This window comes from Canis lupus, chromosome 16 (assembly GCF_048164855.1).
Source record: "Canis lupus baileyi chromosome 16, mCanLup2.hap1, whole genome shotgun sequence".
Lineage (NCBI taxonomy): Eukaryota > Metazoa > Chordata > Mammalia > Carnivora > Canidae > Canis > Canis lupus.
In genome coordinates, this window is record NC_132853.1 from 6214851 (window position 1) to 6233508 (window position 18658).

The window sequence follows — 18658 nt, forward strand, 5'->3', positions numbered from 1 at the left end:
CCTCAAGCTTGTACCTTCCAGCCTTTGTGTATGCTGTTCCTTCTGCTGGGATACCTTTCCTCTGGCAAACTCAGGAGCTTTCAGGACAGCTTGGATGTCATTCCTCCTTCCTCCATCCTGATCCTCAGGGCAAACCCACAGCCCTGTGCCTCCCCTACTGCGGTCCTAATAATGGCTCCTCTATCCCTACTAGTTCATACAGACTCAAAAGGGCAGGGCCTGATTCATTTCTTTATCTCCAGCACCCAGCATAGGACCTGGCATAGGGATGCTTGTTGGACACCCTGCTGGCAACCATGGCAGGTTGGTCCCCACCTAGTCTGCCCTGCCTCTTCGTCCATCTTAGAGATGCTGCAGTTCTCCAGGATCATGTGGCCAGAGATGTCCAGGGACATCAGGTTCCCCAGCTTTTGCACAAAGAGGCTCAGCACCTTGCGAGTCAGCTTGAACTTGTAGTAGCTGGAGAGGCGGTCTCGGGAGATGTCCAGGTGTCTGGAGATTGGAGTGGGGGTCACAGGTCAGGAGCTGGACACAGGTTGGGGCTGCCTCAGAGACCCTTGCTCCTTCAGCCCATGCCACAACTGCTCCAGGGCATTCTGGGGGAGAACCTGCTGGCACCCTAAGGCCCTGAACAGCCTTGATGCAGCCAAAACACTGGGTTTAAGAAGGGGACTGCATCTTCCAAGCCCACTCCTGCCCAGCCAGGGGCTCCCAAGCCTCCTGGGACTGCCAACCCCCACCTCTCCATCCCTACCCCAGTGAGCTCTGGGCCAGCAGCTCACCGCAGCTTGTGCAGCTGGACGATGACCCGGATGTGGTCGTCTGACAGGTCCATGTTGTAGAGTACAAGGGACACCAGGCTGTCTTTCCACTGGGTCAGGAAGGCCGCATCGCTCGTCTGGATGCCCGAGAGGTCCAAGGCAGCCAGGGAGTTAAGTGGCCGTAGCAGGGACTCCACAGGGACCCCATCGATCATGCGGCCCAAGTTGAGGAAGCGTAGGCGGCTAAAGCCCTCAAAGGTAAAGTCCTTGACCAGCACCTGGCAGGTGGGGTTGACGAGGCACTCGTCTTCACAGCCCCCTGGGTTCTCCTCCTCGTAGAAAATGTTTGCACAGCCGAAGAGGCTCAAGGACACCAGGGTGTGGCTAAAGCTCCTCAGCGTCTGCAGACTCTTGGCGGATAGCTTCTCGCAGTTGGTCAAATACAGCTCTACCAGGTCCTAGCAGCAGGCACAGCTCTGTTATTGCCACAGCCTCTCCCCACCCTCCAGGCCTGGCCCCAGACCACAGGTGGGCTCGCAGAAGGGCATGCACAAGGTAGGGGAGCGCCCAATTCTTGTGCTGGAGGGGAGCGCCCCGGCCCCGGACTCACTGACTGCCTCAGGCTGGCCTCCCCATGCCCATCCCCACTAGCTGGTGACGCAGGTCTCACCTGCTTGCGGATGGCCTCCAGGTCCTGGTCCTGCACCAGGTCCTCTCGGAGATGGATCCGGGTGAGGCGGGTGCTTCGGGGGTCAGAGAAAAGGCTGAAGAAGCTCTCATGCGGCTCAAAGTTGCAGGCGGCATTGACCAGCTCCACGTACCTGGGAGGGAAGAAGGCCTGGCTAGTGGGAAGGGCCCAGGGACCCTCATCCTCAAGGCTCGGCACCAGCCCTCCTATCTCTGAAACCTTCCCTCATCACTAGTCAGTAACTTCCATCTCCATCCCCTACCCCTCTTTCTAACAGTACCTGAGTGGACCCTGATCTCCCTGCAGGTGAGACGAAGAGTGGCCCCAGGCACGAGGAGAGCAAAGTTGATGAAGGGACCTCTAATCAAGAGCAAATCCTAAACTCTTCTTCCTCAAACTGTACACATCTATTACAAACATACACGTCCATACTCCTCATCTTTAAACCAGCTTCCTTGATCAGCCCCTCCCAGGACCCTTTTTAACAGGAAGATTAAGCCAAGGGGTTTAACACTTCCAGCTGGGTATAGGACAAGCGCCCAATAAGACCCTGTTTGAGATGACAGTTGATGCAAGAATCTCGGTCTGGTGGTTTTGGAGTCAAACATTCTGGAATCTAAATCCTGGCTTGGCTGTTCATTACCTGGGCAACTTTACACAAGTCATGGAACTTTCCCAGACTTTAGTTTTTTCATTTGTAAAATGGACATAACTCTGGTCTGCAAAGCATCCAAGCAAGTACCTGATCCACCTTAAATGCTCAGAACATGCTTACAAGTTGGGCTCTGTCCTTAGATCACATAAAAGTTCCCACTTTTTTTTCTTTTCTTTTTCAGATTTATTTTGTTTATGTTTTTCAGATTTATTTATTCATTTTAGAGAGAAGGTGAGCAAGCAAGGGGAGGGGCAGAGGGAGAGGGAGAGAAGCAGACTTCTTGCTGAGCATGGAGTCCAATGTGGGGCTCAAGTTCATAGTCCTGAGATCATGACCTGAGCCAAAATCAAGAGTCAGCTGCTCAATCGACTGAGCCACCCAGGCACCCCTAAAAATAAAATATTTAAAAAACAAAATAAAATAGAGGGTGCCTGGGTAGCTTAATTGAGCCCCTTGTCAGGCTCTGTACTCTGTGAGGAGTCTGCTTGGTCTCTCTCTCTCTCTCTCTCTCTCTCCTGCCCCTCCTGCTCATGCTCTTTCTCTCTCAAATAAATAAATAAATCTTAAGAAAAAAAAAAAGATTTTATTTTTAAATAATCTCCACCCCTAGCATGAAGCTCAAACTCATAACCCCAAGATCAAGAGTCATACGCTCCACCAACTGAGCCAGCCAGGCACCCCACAAGTTCCCACTTTTATATGCAACTGTTTGCTCTAACAATTTCCTTTCTGGGCATCCAGACTGAACTTCCTGAGGTGAGTGAAAGTGTATCCTATTGCTAGGACCCTCTAATAGTGAGGAGTCCCTTGGAGGGTCCACACAAAGATTTTCTGAATGATTTGATTCCTGGTCATGGATCCATTATTTGTTATCAGTACACACACAGGCATATACACACATATGGATCAGCACAGAACTCCTTTGTTTATTATGCAAGTTGCTTTTAATTTTCTTTAAAAAGATTTCATTTATTTATTTGAGAGAGAGAGCAGAGCAAGTGAGAGAGAGAGCACGAGCCAGGGGGAAGGATGGGGGAGAATGAGAAGCAGGCTCCCTGCTGAGCAAGGGAGCCCATTGTGGGGCTCAATCCCAAGACCCTGGGTTCATGACCTGAGCCAAAGGCTCTGATCTCTCATAGATGTAATGCGCACTTGCAATTATATACTCAAACACACCCCGTGCTGCAGATGCCCATGTGTGTATATACCCATTCCTAAACACGCACACCCCTCCACACACATACCAACATGCACACATGTAACTTTATGGTTATGAATATACCAGTGTTCTCCTGCGCCCACTGATACCCAAGGGCATGCACACCCTGTCACACATGTGTATCCATAGCCACATCCCCGCCTAGTGCACTTGACGGTCTCAGAGCCTCCACATTCTGTCAAGCTAAGACTCATGGCCGTGCCCTAGCCCCCCGCCTGCTCACTCATTGACAAGCCGGTCGCAGATCTCGCTGGGCAGGAAGATGTCTGGATGTAGTCGCAGAGTCTCCTTTTCCAGCAGGTAGCCCAACGTGCCATCCAGGTTGCGCAGGCAGAAGTCGGTGCAGAGGGCCATAAGGGACTCGGGGGTGTCAGACGCCATGCTGGGGGAGGCAGATGGACAGATCTAGGACAGGGGCCCCTAGGGGCAGTGGTGACTCCTCAGCACTCACAGGATCATTGGCAGAACCACAGCCTGGGAAACAAGAAGCAGCTAAGTGAGCCCCACATAAAAGTCACAACCACCGGCTGCCCTATGCCCACTCTCTAAGTAGGGAAACTGAGGAAATGTCATACTCAAATTAGCAGCTTAGCAGAAGCATGCCCCAGGGCTCCTGATTCCTTCCCTGCTCCCCTCTGCTATGCCACTAGCTATGTGTGCTTTGACCTGCAAAAAGCAAGGGGCCTTGTCTAAGCATTTTTATCCCTTCACAGTGTCTGTGGGCAGACATGCATGTGCTGGGGATTCAACGTCTGGGTGAGGATAATAGGGTCTTTCATTAACAGTGACATTGGTGTGTCCCATACTATGTAACCTAATCCATAAACAGCTGTCACTGTGTAAACATTCCATATATACCAGGGCCTTATAGACATGTTGTCACTGAATCTGTAGAGGATTAAGAATGGAGGATCCTCCCAAGAGAAGTGAAATAGATGTCCACATAAAAAATTATACATTAATGTTCACAGCAGTATTATTCATAATAGCCAGAAAGTGGAAACTCTTTCCATCAACTGATGCATGGATAAACAGAAGTGATCTATCCATATAATGGAATATTATTCAGCCATAACAGGAATGAGGTATTGACACCTGTTACAGCATGGACAGACCTTGAAAACACTGTGCTAAGTGAGAAAAACCAAACAAAAGGCCATATATTACATGATTCCATTTATATGAAATGTTCAGCCCAAATGGGTGAAGCTGTAGAGACAGAAATAGATTAGTGGCAGCCTAATAGATTAGTGGCAGCTGGGGGGTAGTGAGGAATGGAGAATGACTGCTAATGGGTAGAGTTTCTTCTGGGGTGATAAAAATGTTCGAAAATTGATTATGGTAGCAGTCACACACTCTGAATATACTAAAAATCACAGAATTATCTATGTTAAATAGGTATACTGTATGGTATAGGAACTGTAGCTCAATAAAACTGTTATTAAAAAACTAAAGTTAGGGGGTGCCTGGCCGGCTCAGTCAGAAGAGCATGTGACACTTGACTTGGGGTTGTGAGTTCGAGCCCCACCTTGGGCATAGAGACAATAGAACAAAAAAAAAAAAAAGAAAGAAAAGAAAAGTCGAGGCACGTGGCTGGCTCAGTTGGTGGAGCATGTAACTCTTGATCTTGGGGTCGTGAGTGTAGAGATTACTAAAAAAAAAAAAAAAAAAAAAAAAAAAAAGCCTTAAAAAAAAAAAAAAAAAAAAACAACAACCCCTAAAGTTTCCTACTATCTTCATGACCTCGAGCTAGGTAAAGATTCCTTAAATAAGACTCATAAAGGAAAAATTATAAAGCAATCTGCATTGAAGTGAAGAAACTTCTGTTCATACATACACAAAAATTAATTGAAGATGGACCACAGACCTATATGTGAAGGGTAATACAACAAGGTTTCTTAATTTTTTTTTTTTAATTTATGATAGGCACACAGTGAGAGAGAGAGAGAGGCAGAGACACAGGCAGAGGGAGAAGCAGGCTCCACGCACCGGGAGCCCGACGTGGGACTCGATCCCAGGTCTCCAGGATCGCGCCCTGGGCCAAAGGCAGGCGCTAAACCGCTGCACCGCTGCGCCACCCAGGGATCCCCTACAACAAGGTTTCTAGAAGAAAACATGGGAGTCTATCTTATGATTTTAGAGTAGGCAATCATTTCTTAAACAAGGTACAAAAAACCCCTAGAAACCACAAAGAGAAATTAATTGTACTGCCTTAAAACATAACACTCCGTCCATCAGAAGATATTATTAAGAAAGAGAAAGGATAAGCCATAGACTAGAAGATATTTCCAATAATATATCCATCAAATGACTCATATTCAGTATGTATAAACATTTTCTTTTTTTTAAAGATTTTTTAAAATTTTATTTATTTATTCATAGAGATGCAGAGAGAGAGAGAGAGAGAGAGAGAGAGAGAGAGAGGCAGAGACACAGGCAGAGGGAGAAGCAGGCTCCATGCAGGGAGCCTGACGTGGGATTCGATCCAGGGTCTCCAGGATCATGCCCTGGGCTGCAGGCGGCGCTAAACCGCTGCGCCACCGGGGCTGCCCTATATAAACATTTTCTACAAATCTTTTTTTTTTTTTTTTAAGATTTTGGGAATTTCTACACCCATTATGGGGCTTGAACTCACAACCCTAAGTTATATGCTCTACCGACTGAGCAAGCCGGGTGCTTCCAAATTATTTTTTCAAAAGATTTATTTATTAATTTGAGAGAGAGAGAGAATGTGCATGCACATTTGTGCACACACACAAGTGAGCAGGGTGAGGTGCGGAGGAAGAGGGAGAATCCCCAGCAGACTCCCCACTGAGCACAGAGCCCATCCCAGGGCTTGATCTATGAATCCTAAGGTCATGACCTGAGCTGAAATCAAGAGTCAGATGTTTAACCAACTGAACTACTCAAGCAACTCTTCCAAACTGTTTTTAAAAGGACATAGCATTCAACTAAAAAATGAGCAAAAGACATATGGACATCTAGAAAAGGACTCAGCTTCATTAGTATCAGTAAAACCACCTGAGGTACTATTTTCCATCCACCAGAATGGCTCAACTGGAAACAATCCAGGCAATAACAAGCCTGTGCTGTGGTGAAGATGGAACAATGGGATGTCACCCAAGCTGTGGGTGGGAGTGCAAACTGGTGTGGATTGACAATATAACAGAATACTGTGTGACACTATCTTCTAAAGCTGAATATGCACATATGTTCAATGTCCAGAAATTCCAAACCTAGGCATACACCCAACAGAGATACACATATACATGTTCCCCCAAAGACACAAACTAGAATGTTTAGAGAAGCATTATTCAGAATAGCCAAAACCAGAAAAGAGTCTGAATGCCCCTGACGTTAGAATGAATAATTACGGTATACTCACTAATGAAATTTCTTTTTTAAGATTTATTTATTTATGACAGACACACAGAGAGAGAGGCAGAGACACAGGCAGAGGGAGAAGCAGGCTCCACACAGGGAGCCCGATGCGGGACTCGATCCCGAGTCTCCACGATCACACTCCGGGGTGAAGGCAGCGCTAAACTGCTGGGCCATCGGGGCTGCCCCTCACCAATGAAATTAAGGGAAATAAGAACATACAAATGATTGTTAACACAACAGCTTGGATGAACCTCCCAATGTTTAGTGAAAGGAGTTAGGTACAAAAGAGCATATAACATATTACACACTGAATGAATCCATTCATGTTTTACTCCATTGAGTTAAGAAAGCAACAACAGAATAATCTGATCTATGGTAATAGAAGATAGGACTGCAGTTACTTTGTGGATTTGGCTGGGTGCTGAGAAGCTTCTAGTCCCTCATCTGAGTGCTGGATATACAGGTATGTTCACTTTGGGGATATCTGGGACCTGTATATTATGATGTGTGATTTTAAAAAATGTATAATTCAATAAAAGTTAAGAAAATGACCTGAACACCAAAGAGGTCCACAGTTAGATGGGGCCGGAGTTCATTAAGTGATGCTGAGAGTGTAGCTCCTCAGCGACAAGTGGCTGAGAGAGAATGAAAACTGAACCTTCACATTCGAAGTGAGTGAACAAGATCGAAAACAATCAACCATTTACAGAACCAAAGAAAGTAAGGAATTAATCCAAACTATCTTCCTCCCAGAGTCTATATCAGAAAGGGGAGGAGATAGGCAAAATGAATCCATGGTGTTAGAAGTCAGGGTAGCGATTCCCTTTGCAGAGAAGCAGTGATTAGAAAGTGGCAGGGGGGCCTCAGCGAAGGTATGTTCACTTGTGGAAATTCATCAGACTGTCCAGTCACCCTTTCCAGGCGTTTCCCTAGCTAGTTTGTACTTCAATAGGTTTTTTGTTTTTTTTAAGTGCAGGTTCTGTCATCAGATAGATCTATGTTTCAACCCAGTTCTACAATTCACTATAAATTACTTAAACTCTCTGGACCTCAGTTTCCTCATCTGGAAAATGGGGATAATAATCCCCACTTCACGGGGCTGCTGGAGAGCCCCATGCATGTTGGGGAAACGCTTGGTCTCACACTTTAAGAGACTAAGTACACAAGGAATAGTTATGATCCCATCTTGCAGATGAGAAAACTCAAGCTCTGTCTGAAGTGGGATTTGAACCTGGTCTCTGGATTCTCTCATGTCACCCCTTGGAAAGTTCTGAAGGAGTTCAGGGCCCAACATTGCCCCCGGCTTCCTGGAAACCGGAAGTTGAGTTGAATTTGAATCTTCTGGGCGGCTCTAAAAATCTGGTCATGGCCACAGAGCCCTGTGCCCTCTGGAGTCGCAAGCTCTAACTTCTGGTGCCACCACTTACTGATGACAGTGCTCTGAGAGCTCTGGAGTCAGGCCCACCCAGCTTCTAGTTCCAGCCCTACCACTTAAGAGCAGATGAACTTGAGCAAGTGTCTTCACCTCTCTGTGCTTCGGTTTCTTCTCTAAAAAAGAGGGGACTGTGAGAGGATAACATGGAATATTGGAGCTTAGCCTGGCACATGGTCCATGGTAAGTGCTCAATGAAAATTGGCTATTATTACAACTACTGTTATCACCATCACCATCATCATCCCCTTCTCCTGCCTCACCTGCCTTGGTCCCCAACACAGCAGGGTCTGCTCCTGCCCAGTGCCAGGCCTGTGCTCTCCAGGCCTGGTCTCTTGCCACAAAGGCCTGTGGTGCCAGCTGTCCCACTGGCTGTGTGCTGCCCTTGAGGGAAGGCACAATAAACAGGCTGCCTGGGCACTGGGCACGATCTTCCTTTACCTTCATTCACTTCCAGATCTTCCCTGGGAAACAGGAGTCTGGGAAGCACCGCTGGCAGCAAAGCATACCCTGCTGGAAACTGGGTCCATGTCTTTGAGCAGTCACTCAAGGCCTCCTAAACCGCAGCCAGCCTTCTGGCCCCTACTGTAGCCGGCCTGGCCTCCTTCGTGGTACTGGCAACAGGCCCTAAGCACGGGGTCACCTTCAGACCTTTGCTCAACCTGTTTTCTTTCAACTGGGAGCATCCCAAGTCAATGCATTACCCCACTTTCTATTCTAAATACTACTCCCACCCTCAAAACACATCTGTGTCCCTCCTCCAGGAAGCATCCCCGGCCACACACACTCCAGCCCACACTCCACACCATTTTGAAGGCCCTTCACTAGCTGCTCCGTGTATATCTCAGGCTTTAATATCAACATCACTTCCCTGCTGTGCACCCTTGACCCACTGTAACAACTAACACTTTGAACCTAATGCTGGTTTAGTTATGGGCTTCCTTGCCAGGTGGCCAGTTCCATGAAGGCAGGAACTGAGCTGTCTTGTGTGGCATCACCCTGCACTGAGCTCAGGCCACTTATTTATCTACTCAGTAGCACTGTGGGTTCAGTGGCAAGTGAAACCAGACAACGTCCTCATCCTTATGGAGCAAACGGAATCTGAGGGAGACAGACATCCACCTAATAAGCACACAAACCGCACACCATGTCACTGGGAACAATGTTCTGAAGGAGAAAGAGGCACCTGGGACTCTGAATACCTATGCCAGGGGAACTGCCCTGGACTGGGGAGTCATGGGCAGGCTTCCTTGGAAGTGACATTTCAGCTGCAACCCAAAAGATGAGTCATAGTTAACTCTGGTGGTGGGGAGAGAAGGAAAAGGCATTCCAGGAAGAAGGAATAGATGTGCACAGTCTGAAAGGTCAGAGGGTATGGGATGCTGGTACCACAGACCCTATTCCAAGATAATTTGCTGGACAAAGGAAGTGTTGAATACCCTGTGTGGGCCTGATACATTGTAGGGTTTCAACACATGCCTGTGGAAGAGACGAGAGAGACTGTAGGTTGTGCCAGACATGGAACCCGGGGGACAAGGCACACTCTTGTATCCTCCCTGCCCACTGTGCCAGGATAGGGGGAGGCCCCAGTAGCCACAGAGGAACTCCCACCACTCTGAATGACAGAGTGGCACCAGGGGTTATGCCTTTTCTGCAGGATTGAGCCCAGTTACCCAGGTACCTACCAGGACCTACCCCTGCTCCCCAGGTAGAAGAAATACTACCCTTTCAGCCACTAACGTCATCCCAAACTGCTCTCCTCAAGACAAACCAGGCAGATGGTACCATCTGCTAACCACTCTTTGGTGTGAGCTGGAGGATGAAGGGGCTGTCGTCATCTTGGCACAGAGGCTGAGAGGCCTGGGGCGGCCTGCCTCTTGTGCCCCATGCAGGTCTGGCGCCTACCAGACACAGCCATCTCTACCCTCCCCATTCCCACCCGAGGGCTCCTCATTCCTGTGGCAAGCACTGGCATCTGGAATTCTGGTAACTGGCGACACAGGGAACTCTGATTATGAGAGTACACCACACAATAAGAAGAATCCTGTGTCTTACTCTATCCCTTCTCTAGCAGGTTACATCCTGAGCTCTGACATAGGGGGCAGGGAGGGCAGGCAGCAGAGAAGGCAGAAAAGAGAAGTGGTGGCCACAATCTCCACACTGGTTGCTTCCAGGTGGGATGCTGAGCCCCTCACGCTTTGGGACATATAGTTCTTATTTAACCGATGACATTCCCTAGGATCCTGTACTTGAAGCTAATTGTCATTCGTATAACAATTGTGGAACAACCTTTCCCATAGCCCATGAGCTCCTAGAGGATGGGAACCCATTCTGCTTGCAGGCTCCCGGATCCTCTGTGCCAGCCTGTGCCTAGCACGCGTTAGAATGAAGGTTTGCCTTTGCCCTGACCTCACTATAGCAGCTGAGGTATTGAATACTGACTGTTACCCCTCAGAGATACTGAGGTTTGCCTGAAATCACACAACTGATGACAGAGGACGCCATCCTAAACCAAACCCGTGCTTCTCATTGCACCACAGGGTCTTCCGTACATGCAGTGCAGCAGGGAGAGAAACTGCGGTCCGGAGGGAGCATGGGACCCCACCAGCGGCCCAACACCGGCTGAGAGGCTGGGGAGCCAGAAGCTTGAGCCTTGGAGCAGCGCCCACCTTGTGAAATATTAACCCAAGTGCGGGGGGGAAAATTCAAACAAATGCCCTATTTACAGAAGCTGGAAGCTTTCCAGGAGGGAGCAGATCCCAGGCCAGATATTGGGGGTTGGGAAGCTGCCATGAGGGGAGTCAGGGCAAGTGCCAGCATCTCCCAGGGGCCAGGGTGCAGGCCAGGGTTGGAAAGCATCCCAAGGGGTTGCTGGCCTCCCGAGCCTAATCTGCAAAGCAGGTGACATTAAGAAGATGCAGACATGGAATGAAGGGATGCACCTCACTGCTCACTGGTGCCACCTGGAGGCAGAGGGGCCTCGGGGATACCTGGGTTCCAAGCTTGCACTCAAACTTCATGATCACACCACACCCAGGCTGAGTACAATACTCCAAGAATTCTAAGTACTCGATATCCTTTAGGTCATTTAATTCCCTGAGCAACCACATGAAGCAGGAGTTATTAAAGCCTACAACTAACAAAAATAATAATAAAGCCTACAACTTACAAATAGGCAGCTGAGGCTCTGAGTGGCCAAGTATCTGCCACGGACTATGTATAGGTACGAGGGTCTATCTGTACTTAGCAACAGACAGACATGTATACGTTAGATGAGACTCCAGAGTGTCAAGCTTTCCATGCATGTTCTTACTAAAGGCACAAATAACTTATGAGGGACATATTATTTTGTTTTCCAGATGAACAAACCATGGTTCAAAGATGTGTGATGACCTGCCCAAGGTCCCCCAGCAGGTGCCTGGCTCTCTCTCTCATGACGCTATGGGCAGAACTATTTCTCCCCGCCTCAGGGCTTGTTTCTGCTGCTGAGGCTTCACTGACTCCTTACAGCTCTGAGTGTCCTTAGGCACTGAGCGCAGATGATCTGTTATTGCTGATAACTGTCCTATGAGCATATATCATGTTGACCCACAACTAGAAGCTTCTTAGTGGGGACGCTGGTGACCCAGGGCATCTCCATGACACAGTGGGTGTGTGGCTGGTTGGGTGAAGATGAAGGAGCTTCAGCTGTTATGATGAGATCCCCAAGCAATATTTACCAGCCTCAATATTCATCAGGGTCCTTTATCAGTCAATGTGTTGCGAACGCCACTTACCTTGTAGGTTTGATGAGGAGATGCCATGAAATAATGTCCAGAAGGTGGTGACCAATCATTATGGAGTGCTCTCCTAGGAATAATGCTTGAGGAGAGCCTTCTGTTTGTTTTGGAAGGTGGAAAATCAGCTTTAGTGACTGAGCCAGATAAAGAATGTTGGTCCCAAAATAGATGACCCAACAGGGGTCCGTGAAGTGGCATTTCAGGAGTCAAGAACAGCTGAGGTACCGACAGCATTAATAATAATAACAAGAACTGGGCAGCCTCGGTGGCACAGCAGTTTAGCGCCGCCTGCAGCCCAGGGCGTGATCCTGGAGACCCGGGATAGAGTCCCACGTCAGGCTCTCTGCATGGAGCCTGCTTCTCCCTCTGCCTGTGTCTCTGCCTCTCTCTCTCTCTGCATCTCTATGAATAAATAAATAATCTTTAAGAAAATAATAATAAGAACTGTTCTCTACCTTTGTAGAGTGCTTTAGAGTGCTCCAAATTCTTTCACCACTTATGTCTCATTTCATCCTTCCAACAGCCTTCAGAGTTAATATACAGATGGGAAAACTGAAGCCCAGATGGGATGGAACTTGCCCAAGTTCACACAGTGAGCTAGCAGCAGAGCTGGAGCTTGAACCCAGGGCCCCAGGTGGCTAGTCCTAGGTTCTAGCCACAACAGCCGCTCGGATATGCTGGCTCTCAGCATCCAAGAGCTTTGGCTTTTCATTTTTAAATCATCAGGCCCAGTCACCCTGTTCAGTTTATGACCCAGGCCTGATGATAAAGTCCAGGCTTAAGGGGTGAGGAGGGAGATCAGCCATTATTCCACTCCCTATAAGGCAGGCTGCAAAATCTTAGCCTCTGCTGGGTACTTCTTCGATTAACACTCACCATCAGCAGATCAGCCACACATACCCCAACCACGTCTGGAACCAACATAGACCATCCTTCCCAACCTATCCTCATGTCACATTTCTGTCGGCAGTATCATTTTGTCCATTTTACATGGCAGAATGGGGATTTGCTGTGCTCTTTTTAAAAAGACACTCAGAGCTGTAAGGTGTCAGTGAACCCCCACCACCTTCTACTGGCATCAAGAAATCCAAGACCAAGCTACCATCCTCCCTGTAGGATACGCAAGCATTGTTCCCACTGAGGGGTGACAGGAATCCACTGTGTCCCTCCCACCTACCCTGTTCTGCAAAATTCTACTAGCTCAGGGAGGCAGCCAGAGCTGGTGGCACCACCAGCTGGTGCTAAAAAGAAAGGCTTTGAGATAGACACATGCAAACAGTTCCTCATCACGGCTACTGCCATCATCACAACTGTTAGATACCAAGTACTTAAACCATGCTAAACAGTGTGCTAAGCACTTCAGTGCTTGATGTCTCATTAAGCCCAACAACCCTATTTTACAGATGAGGACAATGAGATGGTCCCTTGCCCAAGTTCTCACAACCAGGAAGCAGCCGCATGACCTAACTACAGTGCTCTATGGCCATCCTTTTGGTATTAATTCCATCAATGGTCACTACAAAGATAGAAAAAGAGTACTTATAACGCCAGGCCATGGCAGCCCGGGGGGCTCAGCGGTTTAGTGCCGCCTTCAGCCCAGGGCCTGATCCTGGAGACCTGGGATTGAGTCCCACGTCAGGCTCCCTGCATGGAGCCTGCTTCTCCCTCTGCCTGTCTCTCTCTCTCTCTCATGAATAAAAATAAAAAAAAAAAATGCTGGGCCAGAGCATAATGGCTATTTGTCATCTAAGACAAATCTGTTTTCTCTGACCACCATGTTTGTACAGTTCTGACAGGGTGTTCCTTTAGATACTCAGGGACCCTGTATCACAGAGACAGCCCCTGACATTCTCCCCACCGTTATCTGGCTCCCACTCTTCCCATCCTTCACTTTGCTCCAGCTCTATTGTCCTCTTGTTGTTTCTTAAAATCATCAGATATATAACCTCAGGACCTTTGCACTTGCTGTTGAATGCTCTGTCTGTAGACAGACATGCGTGGCTTGCTCCCTCCCTCCCTTCAGATGCCACCTTATTAGAGACTTTGCTCAGATATCACCTTATTAGCAAACTTTTCTGGTCAACGTCTCCAAAAAGGTGACCCCACTCTCTGGCCCTTGTCATGGCCCTTCCTGCTTTATTCTTCTCCATGGACACTCTAAATATTACAGGTTTCTTATTTTCTGAATGAAGCAATAAACTGAAACAGAGACCCCTCACCACTGGCAACCACCTCCTGCTCTAAGCATAGCCTCCTGTAACTCTTTTCAAAGCTGCCTTCCAATACTCATTCTAACCATTTTGAACCCTGAAAAGGAACATTCTGTAGGAAAGATTATAGGGGGTGTTTTTCCCCCGTGGAGGCATGAGGCTTCCCCCCTCCGTAATGAGCCAAGCCCAATGACAGGCACAGGCAAAGACTGGAAATCTTGGACTCCTTGGGCCAAAAGAGCAGCCAAGTCAATTTCCACCCACAAAACTATAATGGCCAGCAGTCAGTTTCACTTTCAACTCACCTATCAGGCTAGGCTCCCTTGCCCCTCAGGTTTGCAACCCCAGCCCATCCCTTTCTCATCCTGCTGGATTTCCTGCACCTTGTCATCCCTTTTGGGAGCCGTTCCAGAACCCAAGCCGTCCCTGAGCTTTTAAGCATGGCTTTGGTGGAACTTAAGCTCGTCCAACAGGTAGGAGGGGCAGAGGCTGGTTCTTTAGCCCTATATCGATCCCCCATTTTGTAGGGGCATCCGACAGGGCGTCATTTTCTTTCGGGAGGAAGGGAGCTCAGTTTTAAAGGCACGTTTCTCAGACCTGGCAGCAGGGGCAGAGAAAGGAGCCCTCCCACCATTGGCCGCAATGGACCTGTGCAGTAGGTTGCAGCAGCGATGCCGAGGCGCCTGAGGCAGAAGGGAAAGGGGACGGACGCAGATAAATCCCTCCGCCCCGGGAGCGGACGGGATGCTTACTCGCTTCCTCCGCGAGGAAAGCGAGCGATGCGGCCCGGGGGAATCCGGGGCCACAGCGCCAGGGAGACAGGGCATCTCGTCAGGCTAGGGCCGGGGTCTGCGGGAGACGGGGGTCGGCGGGGCGGAGCTTGGGATCCCGGGGACTGGAGCCCCGCGTGGGAGGGGGTCGCGCCGGGGGGGACCCCGTGGCCGTTACCTTGCCCTTAGGGCTGCGGGCGGGGCTGAGGGCCGCCGGGTGCTGGCTCTGGGGCCCGGCCCCTCCCCCGATCCGGCTCCTGAGGCTCGGAGCCTGCAGCCGCCGCCGCCTCCGCTGTCAACAAACCCGGGGCGCGTCACTTCCGGGGCCGCCCCTTAGCAACAGCGAACGGGTTCCCCCGACAGGTCCCGCGGCGAACGCGGGCGGCGGCGGCCGAAGGTTCCGGGGCGCGCGCGGCGGCTCCTCTCCGGGCGGGGCCGGGGCCGGGGCCGGGGCTGCGGAGTGTGGGTGGGCCCCGCTGGGTCCCGAGCACGCTGCTCCGGGGGCTCCCCTGCCTCGGAGTGGGGGGCCCGCTGGGGCCGGCGGACCAGGGGAGCCCGGGCAGTGGTGACGGGCGGGACGGACTCCACCTCCCGCGTCAGCGCCGACGTCTCTCTGGGCGCCCCCTGTCGCCGCCCCCCGCGCCCCGGCGAGCGTCCCCCCGCCCCCCACCCAGCTTCGCAGGTAGCGCTCCCACGCGGCCCCGCGCGCCCGCCTCACCCGCTACTTAACGGGCCGCCACGTGGGGGCGTGGGAGTCGCTTGGCGCCTACGTTTCCCTGGGCCCCGGGTCCTGGGGGTCGCGCAGATCTCCCCCGCCATCCCCTGAGCGGGGTTTTCTCCCACTTAGAACTCCCCTGCTTACAACCCCTGACACGGGCCACTAGGATCACCTCTCCAGGCTCTTGTCCTCCTCCTCCGACTTGCCCTCCGTCCCATTCTCCAATCCACACAGCTTTAAAGCGTCTTTGGGTCTTTTTTTTTTTTTTTTTTAATTGTATGCATTTATTAATGAGAGACACACACAGAGAAGCAGGTTCCATGCAGGGAGCCCGACGAGGGACTCGATCCCAGGAACCCGGGATCACACCCTGGGCCGAAGGCAGGTGCCAAACCGCTGAGCCACACAGGGATCCCATCTTTGGGTCTTTGAATGATCTTCTTCTCTCCTATGGGCTCAAATAATCTTCCCAACTGAACGCTCTTGCTGTGTACATAGCCAACTTGCTCTTTCTTCCACCTTCTGGGCTCAGTTTAGAAGCTACTTTCTTGACATATCCGTCCCCCCCCCCCCCCAGCCAATTCTCCTTCTCCTTCTTCCTCCTCCTCCTCCTCCTCCTCCTCCTCCTCCTCCTCCTCCTCCTCCTCCTCCTCTTCTTCTTCTTCTTCTTCTTCTTCTTCTTCTTCTTCTTCTTCTTCTTCCTCCTTCCTATTCTTCCTCCTTCCTCTTCTTTCTTCTCTATTTATTCATGAGAGACACAGAGGCAGAGACATAAGCGGAGGGAGAAGCAGGCTCCCTGCAGTGAACCTGATGGGGACTCCATCCCAGGACCCGGGGATCAGGACCCGAGCCAAAGGCAGACGCTCAACCACTGAACCACCCAGGTGCCCCTGCCTCATCAATACTAATGCCTTGACTACTTTTGTGCATGTTTTTAAATTTTGCATATTATATTTTAGTCTTCAACCATATGCAGCTATGTTTGTACAATTTCGAATCCTTTGAAAAGTCTATTGATGGTTTCAAATCACTAAAAGACATGCTTGCAAAACAAACAAAAACACACCCAAGTACTTCAGAAATAAATACATGGTGGGGGGGGGGAATGAAAATCCCCACTCAAACCCTAACCCAACCCCAATTTCATCACCTTCCCCAGAGATGACCATTCTTAGCAGTTTGGTGAGGATCCCTGTATCACATTGTATCACAATGAGATACAACTTCATATTCTTAGAGTGGACCTGATCAAAGGAATAGACAATAACAGGTATTACTGAGGAGGTAGAGAGATGGGAACTCTAGTATATTGCTGGTGGGAATTTCGAAAAGAGCAGCTGCTTTGGAAAACAGTTTGGCAGTTCCTCTAAAAGTTAGACGGAGTTATCATGTGACACAGCAATTCCGTTCCTAGGTATATACCCCAAGGAAAATGTTCATAGCAGCATTATTCATAATAGTCAAGAAGTGGAAATAGCCCAAATGTCTATCAACTGGAACATGGGAATGATATGACATATGTTCATACAATGGAATATTATTTGGCAATAAAAAGGAATGAAGTGCTGACATGTTACAACATAGATGGACCTTGAAAATGTGCCAAATGAAAGAAACCAGTCACAAAAGGCCATACTGTATGAGTCTATTCATATGTTCAGGATAGACAGATCTATGGAGACAAAGATTAGTGGTTGCCTAGGGCTAAGGAGGGGGGAAAGTGGGAACGTCTGCCAGTGGGTAGAGAGCTTCTTTTTGGGATGATGAAAATGGTCTAAAATTAGATAAGGATGCTGGTTGCATGGTTGATAGATAATAGTTCTATATGTATTACTCTGTGAATATTCTGAAAGTCACTTGTAGAGGCCAAGGGCAGGCCGTCCCAAGATGGTCCACGTTGGCATAAAGGTTATTTATGCAATCAAAACCCAGCAGATTCAGAAAAAGCTATTTACTCTGCCCCCTTCAACAAGTGCCTAAAGAGAACTGATAGAGGACCTGCTCCAGGAAGAGAGCTATCACCAGAGACAACTACATTATCCTATGAGCTAGGTATGATAGACGGGGAGGAACCTAGAAAGGCCTGTTTGATCCAAATCATCTATGTCCTATTGTTTCTAAGTGGCCCAGCGAACACTTGTTTACCAAACATTTATGCTTTTTCACTTTCCTATGAATTATATCTCTTCCTTTTAAAGTCTCAAACTTGGGACACCTGGGTGGCTCAGTTGTTTAAGCATCTGCCTTTGGCTCAGTCATGATTTCAGGGTCCTGGGAACCCTGCTTCTCCCTCTCCATCTGCCTGCCACTCCCCCCGCTTGTGCTCTCTCTCTCTGTCAAATAAATAAATAAAATATATGATAAATAAAGTCTCAGACTCCTATCCCCTTCTCCTTGGTTCAGAATGACAGCTCTATCTCACATTGCCTCACCGGTTTTTTGAACTTCCATGTCTGGGTGGATTCCTCATATATATGAAAATAAATCTGATTTTCTCCTGGTAATTTGTTTTATATCAATTTGATTCTTAGTCCAGCTAGAAAGACCTTGAAGGACAGAGAAAATTCTTCTTCCCAGTCACACTGAATGGTTCATTTTATTTATTTACTTTTTAAAGTAAACTCTACTCCCAACATGGGGCTCAAACTCACAACCCTGAGATCAAGAGTATCATCTCTACCAGCTGATCCAGCCAGGTGCCCCTGAATTGTTCACTTTAAATATATGCTCTAAATGTGTAGAATAGGGGCAGCCCGGGTGGCTCAGCGGTTTAGCACCGCCTGCAGCCCAGGGTGTGATGGAGACCTGGGATCGAGTCCCATGTCGGGCTCCCTGCATAGAGCCTTTCTCTCTCTCTCTCTCTCTCTCTCTCTCTCTCTGTCTCATAAATAAATAAAATCTTTAAAAAATGTGTAGAATATGAGTTATATCCCAGTAAAGCAGTTAAAACGCACTTATAGGGATGGCTGGGTGGCTCAGTGGTTGAGCATCTGTCTTCGGCTCAGGGTGTGTTCCGGGGTTCTGGGATTGAGTCCTATATGG

The 18658-nt window shown here is 49.1% G+C and overlaps 1 protein-coding gene across 4 annotated transcripts in view; it reads right to left on the bottom strand.

Moving 5' to 3' along the window:
• The window catches only part of ZER1 (zyg-11 related cell cycle regulator), a 30741-nt gene extending 15509 nt beyond the window's left edge, over nt 1-15232 (bottom strand). For 2 of the 4 annotated variants that reach the window (XM_072778203.1, XM_072778200.1), the window contains exons 1-5: nt 15077-15232; nt 3547-3797; nt 1432-1582; nt 783-1219; nt 316-492 (exon numbers count right to left, since the gene is read on the bottom strand). In XM_072778203.1, coding sequence (XP_072634304.1) covers nt 316-492; nt 783-1219; nt 1432-1582; nt 3547-3704 — 923 coding nt within the window. In that variant the 5' untranslated portion in view covers nt 3705-3797; nt 15077-15232. Of the gene's footprint in view, nt 1-315; nt 493-782; nt 1220-1431; nt 1583-3546; nt 3798-11915; nt 12022-15076 lie in introns of those variants that run through there. The other 2 variants (XM_072778202.1, XM_072778201.1) reach the window with 2 other exon arrangements.
• Nucleotides 15233-18658: the final 3426 nt, after the last annotated feature.